Source organism: Myotis myotis, unplaced genomic scaffold (genome assembly GCF_014108235.1).
Source record: "Myotis myotis isolate mMyoMyo1 unplaced genomic scaffold, mMyoMyo1.p scaffold_m19_p_5, whole genome shotgun sequence".
Taxonomy (NCBI): Eukaryota; Metazoa; Chordata; class Mammalia; order Chiroptera; family Vespertilionidae; genus Myotis; species Myotis myotis.
The window spans coordinates 59,208,102-59,218,843 of record NW_023416357.1 but is presented as its reverse complement, the minus strand read 5'-3'; the positions used below and the strand labels follow the sequence as shown (position 1 = coordinate 59,218,843).

Here is a 10,742-nt window from a genome sequence, read left to right as displayed (position 1 = left end):
TTTCTAAACCATATGCTAGACCTCACTGTGCCTTTAGCATTCATTACAATTTCAGGAGTTTCCTTCCTATCTTTTTTTTAAAAAAAATTCTTTATTGTTTAAAGTATTACATGAGTCTCCTTCCCCCCCCCCCCACCACCCCTATTGAACTCCCCCTGCCACCCCTCCCCCAAACACAAGCCCTCATGTGTCCCATCCTTTTTCTGAGGGGTTTGTTAGCCTGGTTGCTTTGGAAATATAGCTCTTCCATGGGCAGAAAAGGTGATAGTATTTTATATCACTCAGCTTTTTCTTCTTTTCTTTTTGACTATTTTTGATAGAGTGAGGGTAACATTCTACGTGGCTCTCTATATTCTGAGTGGAAGCAAAAATCCTAGTACCATTTATTTTGAACAAATCTGGCTTCCCCCCTCTGCTCTCAGGCCTTGCCCAGTCTGGTACCAAAGCACAAGAATAAGAGTCCCCCTACTTTGCTACCTCCGAGGAATTCTGTTTCCTTTACGCTTATTAATGTTATGAAGCAACGTGGAGGGCATCCTAGTTAAGTAGGAAAGGAACAGGAAAATTAGGGCATTGTTTCTTCTTATGTGGTGACCGATATTTTGACAGACGAGGTCTCTCAGTATGGGTGGGATTACATTTTCACCCACTGATGGGCACAGAGCTCTGTGGAGGCAAGCTCAGGCCTCAGGTCAGGGGTGGTGTCTGTGGAACCTTTCTGCCTAGCTCTTCTCAGTGATTTCTGCCTCCCCCTGCCCTGCCCCGCCCCGCCCGCAGTTATCTAGCCTCAGCACTTTCTAGCAGCACAAAAACTTGTTGAAGAGCTGGATTTTTTTTTTTTAAGTTTAATTATTATTATTTTTTTTAAACACAGTGTCTAATCCATGGGAGGGAAGATAGTTTCAATTTTCCTGGAAAGTTACCCTTCTCACATACATGGCCTGAATAACATACTTTTCCGAAGAAAAGAAAACCAATAAGAAGTTACATTTTCATATAAACAACACAAACATTTCATGTCCTATAACTATTCTCCTACCGTCTTTATTTTCAGTTAAGGTTTTTGCACCTGGGAAAGTAAATTACATTCGAGGTCTCACCCCTTATTTAGGGAGGAAAATAATAATCCTTTCTATTCTTGGCTAGAAGTAGAGTTTCTAGGACAATAATTTTTATGTGTAAAAGCACTTTACTTAGGAGCATTCAATGGAACACTGTTTTATGATCTTTGCTGGTTTCTCCAAATGTGGTAGAAGTGTCTTTTTCATGTCTTCTGATTTCTCCTCCTTCAACAATGTTTAGGTCCTTTCTAGTGAGATTATCCAATTAGAAAAACACTACAGAAGTGTGTGTGTGTGTGTGTGTGTGTGTGTGTGTGTGTGTGTGTGTGTGTGTGTTGGGGGAGGGGGGGGGTTGTTCCTCTGTCCCATCTCTGCACATTTCTCTTTCCTTGCTTCCTAAAGAGAAGACTTCCATTAGAGTTACTGGGGTGTCCTGTCTATATTAGTTATCAGGGTCCAGTCGTAAAAAATTTTTTTCTCTCTCTCTCTGACCCTCTCCCACGTGGAAGCAAAGAGGAAATAGCCTTGGATGGTCTCTCAGGGCAACTGCCAACGGAGCTCGGGCAGGGACGTTTGCCTCCAGCCCAAGAAAGAACGTTCCCTCTGGAGGCCTGGGCTGCGGGCGCCCATTCTCTGACGTCCACTCCCGCGGGCCGGTCCGTTGGAGCAGGCGGAGCAGGCGCCCGGCCAAGGGGAGCAACAAGCCACCCAACATGCAGTCGCTCACCCAGCCCCAGTCCCAGCGGGAGCGCCCCAGCTTCAGCGGGAGCCCTCAGGCCCTGCAGGGAGCCCCCGTGCAAGAGGAGCGCCAAGCCTCGCAGTCAGAGATCCTGCAGGCTGAGCCTGCAGACAGCACAGCATTCGTGGGAAAAGCCTGGAAAATGGGTCTTATTTCAGATAGCGTGATCAGGTTTAAAAAACCGAAAGGGAAAAAGGCTAGGGCCATAGCCCCCCTGACCAAGAAGCCCGAAGAACAGAATGAAACTCTGAAGGATCACCGCGGCTTGTGCTGTATGGTTATTCCCAGTTGTCAGCGTTTTAATAACATCCACTGCTTCCTGATTTTCTTCTACATCCTGCTGCTCTCTCAGGGTGAGCCTGGGGGGTGGGGGTGGTGGGGACAGCAGGGGGCGCTCAGTGTTATCTAAGTGGGGGAGGCAGGAGAGGGGCCAGGTGGTCCAGTTTGAGGCAGCTGCCCTCTCTAATACTGGAAAGGTATGACTAGGATAAAAGCTGGTTAAATGGGCTGCCGCCATGGGTCTGGGCTCCTGTCCTCAAACACCTTATTGTCACAGTTACCTCTCACAGTGTGGGTGATAGGGGCCTGGCCTCCAGAGAGCCACCTGGAGAGCATAGTGTTGAGTCATTACTGTTGTTTGGTCACCAACCGTGAGAAGCTCAGGGTTGAATTACTTGGGGGATTAAATAAAGTTGAAAACAAGACCTGTGACTGCCAGGTTGTTTCTGCTTCTGACCACAATTTTGAGACACATGGGCCAAGCCATTTCCTTCCTGGATCTTGTTTCCTCGGGTGTGAATACAGGAGGTAGAGTCAGGCTTCAAACAATCTATATGAGAGAACCAGCCGCAACACAAAGGTGTTCATCTTTGCCCACACAGTTTGAAGAAGAATGTGGATTTGAATGCCTTTAGAAGGGCATGCATTCCCTACTGGCCAAGGCCCTCACCACTCACTTTGCACCTACGTTCTTTACTAGTCTATATACCCTGATGGTCTTGGAGTTTGCTAAACATGGTATCTTTTTTTGTTCTAAGATGCTATGTCGAAATAAGTGTAATAAAAAAAGTCTAAATGTGATTAGAATCATATGAGAGGAGAAAATAAATAGTCATTAGTGTTTTTTTCTTGATATCATCAAAGAAGTTTCTCTGAGGAATAGGCATTTGAATTATGCCTTGATAAACAGGTAGAGTTCTGATAGCTGGGAATGTAATTAAGGAGTATTTATTGAATTAATGAATGAATGAATGTAATGTTTTGATGAATAAATACTCAGATACAGGAAAGCCTTGTTTCAGAATGGTGAGTGACTGATTTGGCTGGATGATGGTTTTACCTAAGCACCAAAAAGGATAATTATACTTATTTTCTTTATTGTCTCAACCCCTCCCCCAGAACTAATATAGTGACTGAGGCAGTAAAGACACTCGATAAATATTTATCGAATACATAAATAAAAGAGAAGGAAAATACAAACTGTAGCCATATTATGAAGGTCTTTAAATACCCGAGTGAGAATTTTGAAAGGATATTAAAAGGTGTGTCCTTCCCACTAGCGTACTGGGTGATAAGTGAGGCGCTTTGTAGGCTCCTTCTCACTTAATATAGCCTTCTTATTATGAGGGTGATGAGGAGCCATTGAAGGTTTTTGAACAAGTGGTTGACAGTGAATGTTTAGCTCTACTACTTATTAACTGACTATACAGGCTCAGCTTAGGTATAACATTGAGTCTTGCATTCATAAAAATTGTATATCTATTCACTTACGTATTTATCAGTCGATATATTTATTGTTACATTTTAAACAATTTTGAAATAATTTCAATAATTTGAAAGGGTGCAAAGAATTCCGAGTCCTCTTCACCCAAATTCTCTAGTTGTTTACATTTACCACATGTGTTGTCCTTCACCTTTTCTTTCCCTGAACATACGGATTTTTTTTCAGACACGGTGCCTCATTACGGCTAAACAGTCCAGTGTACACCTTCCCAAAGTGAGGACACTTTCCTATATAACCACCATTCACCCTCCCAGTCAACACTGTGTCAGTGCACACTACCGTCAAACTATGAACTGATGATCCCACTCAGATGTTGCCAACTGTTCGAATAGTCTCCTTTTCCTTTTCTGCCCAAAATTCTATCCAGGAATACATGTTGCATTTAGTTGTCATATTTTGGACGTCTTCTTTAATCTGTAACACTTTCTCATTCCCTCAAGCCCCCTTTCATGTCTTGTGACCATGCAAGTCTTAAAATATATGGGTTTTTCATTCCTTATGTTGAACTTCAACCTGGGTATGTTTGATGTTTCTGTATTATCAGGCTGTAGGCCATGAGGGCCTGCCTGCCTGTCTGCCTCTCTCCCTTCCCTTTTCCCTCAAGTTTGTGGTTTGTCTTTTCATTTTCTTACCTGATCTTTTTGGATGAAAAAAGGGTTCAGTTCTATTGAAGTCCAGTTTGTTAGTTTTTAAATGGTTTATTCTTTTTGGTTTCTATTAAAAAAAAGTATTGCCTAAGTCAATGTCATGAAGATTTTATACTTTGTTGTTTTGTAGAAGTTTTATAGTTTAGCCCTTACTGATCCATTTTGCTCTCTGATCCATTTTGAATGATTTTTTTGTGTATGGAAAGGATCACAGTTTATTTTTTTTTCCATATAGAATCTTATTCCAACATTATTGAAAAGACTGTATTTTATCCCATTGAATTATTTTGGCACTTTTGTTGAAATTCTGATCTTTTTCTGAGTCTATTTATAACCTTTGTATTCTGTTCTATTGACCTGATATGTCTATACTTATGCAAATATTATATTGCATTGGTTACTGTGGCTTTATTATATGTATTGAAATTAGGTGTTCTTTTGACTTCGTTTTTTGTAAAAAGTTGTTTTGGCTATTCTAGATACTTTGCCTTTTCCACGTGTTGATTTCTATAAAAACTTATTGGGATTTTAATTGGGATTTCTTTGATTCTATAGATTTGCAGAAAATTGACATCTTAACACTATTGAGTGTTTTCATGCCTGATCATGGTATATCTCTTTTCTGATGTAGGTTTTGTATCCTTCAACCTTGGTAAATTAACTTATTTTCTTAGAATGTTTTACATACATGATCATGTCACCTGTGAGTCAGGACAGTTTTATTTCTTTCTTTCCAATCTGTATGTTTTGTTACACTGGTTAAGACCTCTAATACAATGTTGAATAGAAATTTGGAAAGAGAAGGGTTTTTTTTCTTTCTGTTTTTAGGTAGAAATAATTTAGCCTTTCTCAATTAAATATGTTAACTGTAAGTTTTTTGTAGATGCCCCGTATTAATTTGAGGATGTTACCTTTTATTCTTAGCTGGTTAAGAAATTTTATCATGAATTGGTTTTGAATTTTATCAAGTTTTTTCCCCCCTGTGTCTTCTGAGACAGTTATATGATTTTTCTTATTTATTTTATTAATATTATATATTGCATTCTTGTATTTTTTTAATATTTAACTAACCTTACATTCCTGGAGTAAACCCTTATTACTAAATTAATATCTTTTGTATATGTTGCTGGATTGAATTTGCCAAAAGTTTGTTGTGTTCTCTTCAACAAGGTCTGGATTTTAGCCCTGGAGTGCTCCATGTCAGTACTAGGGTAAATGGTTGTTGCTTAGACTACATATTTCTATATTCTTTGGCATTCTCTTTACTTCTGAATAGCTAATTCCTTGTTACTTTAATCCTCTGTTACAGTTAATAATTCTTTATAGCAAACTGTCCTTGTTCAAATTACTGTGTGGATTCAGACTATTATGGAATTGGTTTCAGGGGTTAGTCCCATAAATCTACACTAATAAAAGACAAAGATGCTAATTGACCATACCTTCGCTATGCCCATCAGCCAATCAGAAGAGTATGCAAATTAACCCAACAAAGATGGCTGTTAAATTTGCATACTGCAGGCGGGGCGGGGTGGGCAGCGCCATCTGCCACCTGCCCTGCTGCCATCGGGGCCTGCCATGGGTGACCTGGAGCAGCAGGGCGGGACAGCGCCATCCGCCGCCCGCCCCACTGTGGGATAGGGCCTGCCATCTGCCACCCGGGGAGCGGGCCTAAGCCATCAGGTGGTTATCTCCCGAGGGGTCCCAGACTGTGACAGGGCACAGGTCCGGCTGAGGGACACCTCTCCCCCCCACCGCCCCCCCGCCAGTGCACAAATTTTTGTGCACCGGGCCTCTAGTCCTATCTAATAAAAGAGAAACATGGTAATTGGCATACAACCGCTACCCTTCCCATTGGCTAATCAGGGCAATATGCAAATTAACTGCCAGCCAAGATGGCGGCCGGCAGCCAGGCAGCTTGAAACTAACATGAGGCTTGCTTGCTTCAGTGACGGAGGACTCCAACGTTCCCCGCCTGCCGCTGCAGGCCTCTGAGCTGCAGTTTAAGAAACATAGTAACAAATATAGAAGCTAAACAAAACCCCAGAAACCTGCTTTAGTCTGCCGGGCTTCAGCCAGCAGGATCGCAACATTGTAAGCAAAGGCCAGAAACCTACTTTCAGCAGCGGAGGCCTAAGAGCTGGAGCCAAGCCTCAAAGCTAAAGCTGGCCCAGAATAAAAAAAGAAAAAAGTAAAAAAGGAGCAGTTGGGAGCTTCAGTCACCCCCAGCCTGAAAACAGCCCTCAGCCCCTCACCCAGACTGGCCAGGCACCCCAGTGGGGACCCCCACCCTGAAGGGTGTGTGACCAGCTGCAAACAGCCATCATCTGCTCACCCAGGCTGGCCAGGCACCCCAGTGGGGACCCCCACCCTGAAGGATGTGTGACCAGCTGCAAACAGCCATCATCCCCTCACCCAGGCTGGCCAGGCACCCCACTGGGGACCCCCACCTTGATCCAGGACACCCTTCAGGGCAAACCAGCCGGCACCCACCCATGCACCAGGCCTCTGCCCTATATAGTAAAAGGGTAATATGCCTCCCAGCACCGGGATTAGCGTGACAGGGGGCAGCGCCCAAACCCCCTGATCGCCCTCTGGCTCTGTGTGTGACAGGGGGCGTGGCCACAACCTCCCTATCGGCCCTGCTCTGTTTGTGACAGGGGAAGGCGCATCAACCCCCTGATCAGCCCTGCTCTGTGCCTGATAGGGGGGAGCTCCCCAACCCCCTTATCGCCCTGCAGCTCTGTGTGTGATAGGGTGCGGCACCCCAACCCCCTGATCGGCCCTGCTCTGTCTGTGACAGGGTGCGGCGCCCCAACACCCTGATGGGCCCTGCTCTGTGCGTGACAGGGGGCAGTGCCCCAACCCCCCTGATGGGCCCTGCTCTGTGAGTGAGAGGGGGCAGTGCCCCAACCCCCTGATTGGCCCTGCTCTCTGCATGACAGGGGGTGGCACCACATCCTCCCCATCGACCCTGCCTTGAGTGTGACAGGGGGCGGTGCCCCAACCCCCCAATCGGCCCTACACTGAGCATGACTGAGGGTGGCATCACAACCTCCCGATCGCCCTGCTCTGTGCATGACAGGGGGCGGTGCCCCAACTCCCCAGTCGGCCCTGCTCTGAGCCTGACCAGGGGCTGCACCTAGGGATTGGGCCTGCCCTCTGCCACTGGGAGCAGGCCTAAGCCAGCAGGTCGTTATCTCCCAAGGGGTCCCAGACTGCGAGAGGGCACAGGCCGGGCTAAGGGACCCCCTCCCCCCCCCCCGAGTGCATAAATTTTTGTGCACCGGGCCTCTAGTATATATATAAAAGGCTAATGTGCTAAGTGTTCATTTGACCAGTAGTTATGATGCACACTGACCACCACGGGGCTGCTGCTCAATGCAGGAGCTGCCAAGCTCCAGTGACTTGGCAGCAGTGGTTCTCAGGTGACTCACCCCAAAACCAGAGAGGAGGGAGTGTGATTCCTCTCAAGGCCACACCATTCCACCTTCGGCCGTGGGTTATGTTGTTGTTAGGGCACTGTCGGCCCAGGATCTGGTTTGCTGCACACTTGTGTTTGCATTCCACACCCTGTAAGCAACTTTGTAGAGTGCCCTCTTGCACTCTGGGACCCCTTGGGGTATGTTGGAGAGTTGGCTTTGGCCCGATCCCCACTGGCCAGGCCGAGGGACCCCACCTGCCAGAGGGACCCTGCTCACTCTGCAGATGCCCTTTAAGCCACAATGCCACCCCAGGTGCAGCTGGCTGGGAAGGGACTGTGGGAGGTTGGCTCCAGGGTGTGTCTGGCCTGTCTCACCCAGTCCTGTCCCGCTGGCCACCTTCTCATTAATTTCCTTTCAATGTGCATAAATCCGTGCACTGGGTCATTAGTATACTCATAAAGATGGGATTTTAGGATTGGTTTTGTTAGGCTTTTAATCTTGAACCAAGTGCTGAGCTCTTTGCCAATGGAAATGGATAGTAATTCTTGGCATGCAGTGGCTTCACAATTCATCAAGTTATCACTGTGTTTATTGAGATGAAGTGTCAATTGAAGCATGTGCCTTGAAAGCCCAAGCGGCTGCTGCACATTGGTAGTAATGTTGACTATAAGAACTCTGGTGTTGGCAGGAATCTTTTTAGTGCCCTTAAGAATTTATGAAGAGAAATGGCAAACTCGGGTCTCAAATTTCAGTTCAAGTCATGGTCTGAGAATTCAAAAACTCCCATTAAAGTGGTAAGTAAAGTAAGCTCTCATCTTATTTATTTAACTGTAGAGCAGATATCTATGTGAATGAAACACAAAATTTAAAAGTATGGGCTAATGAGTTATAAAGACAGTTGAATTCACAATATCACCAGTTTGCCCTGCTACTTCCCCTCTGTTGTGTATCTAAGAAGAGTTGTTAATTTTTTCAGACTGTTCAGTTTGTAACCTGTTAGGATACAGAGGTGACTTCCAAGCTCTTTACATGAAGAGCTAGAATGGGCTATAAGTTTTTGTGTGGACATATATTTTTGTTCTCTGGCATTTATACCTAGGAGTGGACTTGCTGGGTTATATGGTAACTCCATGATTCATTTTATAATTATGTTGTAGAATTTTCATATACAGGGTGGGGCAAATAGGTTTACAGTTGTTCATATGGAAAATAATCCAACAATTAATAAATAATAATACAAGAATATATTCGGTTTCATGTACTTAAAACTATAAACCTACTTTTGCCCTACTCTGTATGTACTTTATCAGTTTGAGAAAGTTGCCTTTTATTTCCAGTTCATTGAGTATTTTTATTATGAAAGTGTTTGGATTTTGTAAAAATTTTTTCTGCATTCTGATATTCATGTGGTTTTTGTTCTTTATTATCTTAATACAGTGAATTACATTGATTAATTTTCATATATTGGAATGAAATTAAGGAGGCCCAGGGTTTTGCACATTTAACTTTGACCATCCTATATAATAAAACCCTAATATGCAAATCGACCGAATGGTGGAACGACCAGTTGCTATGATGCCTACTGACCACCAAGGGCCAGATGGTCGATGCAGGAGCTGTTCCCTGGTGGTCAGTGCACTCCCACAGGGGGAGTGCAGCTCAGCCAGAAGCTGGGCTCACGGCTGGTGAGCACAGCAGCGGTGGCGGGAAGCTCTCCCACCTCCGTGGCAGGCAGGCATCCCCTGAGGGGTCCCAGACTGCAAGAGGACACAGGAAGAGCTGAGGGATAAAGTCTAGTGCATGGCATAAAGTCTAGAAACCAAGCCCAAGCTGCTGTGTCCTTTCCCAGTGGGGACATATGGACATGCAATTCTTCCAGCAATAATGTGTGAAAACACATGCAAAGAGTTGCCCACCAAGAAAGATAACACGAGCCTTGGTGTCCAAGATTTTTGAGGGGTTAGTCTTGTAGGCATGCAGCATCTGTGTGACTAACTTCAGCTACTCAGACTCTGTTAACACACCCTCCTCACACATACACCAAGAAAAGGTGTTATCATAAATACATTGTTAACATAAACTAATCAAACTGATACAGCATGGCCAAAGGCTTCAGGCATTCAACAATAGATGTTCACTTTAAATCACATTCTTAGTATAAACTATCTGATCCAGTTGGTACTGTGTGGCCCAAGGCTTCAAGCATATAAAAGCACTCTTATCAGGCAGAATATTCAAGGACTCAGAGTCATCTCCCAGGAGACAACCAAAGGTCAGTCTCCAAAGTTTGCAGAGTCAACCCTTTGCTGCAAAGCTATAGAAAGCAACTTTGGTGACTTGCAACTGATTTCATGAAAATAGTTAGAAGTCAGATCATTTTAAAATATATATTCTTCAGAAAAATATTATTAACATGTTATTAGAGATAAGTATGGTTAAGAAATTGGTTAAAGTAATGTTCCTTTCAAAAATGTTATGAGATAATAAGATGTTTGAAAGTTGTTTTTTTTAAAATATATATTTTATTGATTTTTTACAGAGAGGAAGGGAGAGGGATAGAGAGTTAGAAACATCGATCAGCTGCCTCCCGCACACCCCCTACTGGGGATGTGCCCGCAACCAAAGTACATACCCTTGACTGGAATCGAACCTGGGACCCTTGAGTCCGCAGGCCGATGCTCTATCCACTGAGCCAAACCGGTCAGGGCTGTTTGAAAGTTTTTGATTGAACTTGTAGCTTCACCCATGTAATAAAACTAATTTGTCTATAAATTATAAAAATCATGTAAGTTTTGAGATAGTAATGCCAGCGATGATGAAGGGGGTCTCTGGCCGGAGATAGACCCTGGCCAGAGACAGTAATCTGTGCCCCTAGCTTTTGTCTTGCTTGTAGGAATGATTTCAAACAAGAGACAACAAATAGCAGCAAAAGCAGGCAAGGGTTTATTTGTAGGAAAGAAATACACTCAGATAGAACCTGAGTGGCAACTCAACCGGCCTAAACCAAACCAAGAGCCCTGGTGTTTGGAAGTTCAGGGGATTTATACCCCTAGGTTGGAACACCTCTAGGCAAGGAGCAAGTCACCCCAT

General features: G+C 44.3%; 1 protein-coding gene across 1 annotated transcript in view; it reads left to right on the top strand.

Moving 5' to 3' along the window:
• The first annotated feature begins 1,774 nt into the window (after positions 1 to 1,774).
• The window catches only part of SLCO6A1 (solute carrier organic anion transporter family member 6A1), an 89,993-nt gene continuing 81,025 nt past the window's right edge, over positions 1,775 to 10,742 (top strand). Inside the window, exon 1 of the mRNA XM_036308715.1 lies at positions 1,775 to 2,153. Within this exon, the coding sequence (XP_036164608.1) occupies positions 1,775 to 2,153 (379 nt within the window). The remainder of the gene's footprint in view (positions 2,154 to 10,742) is intronic.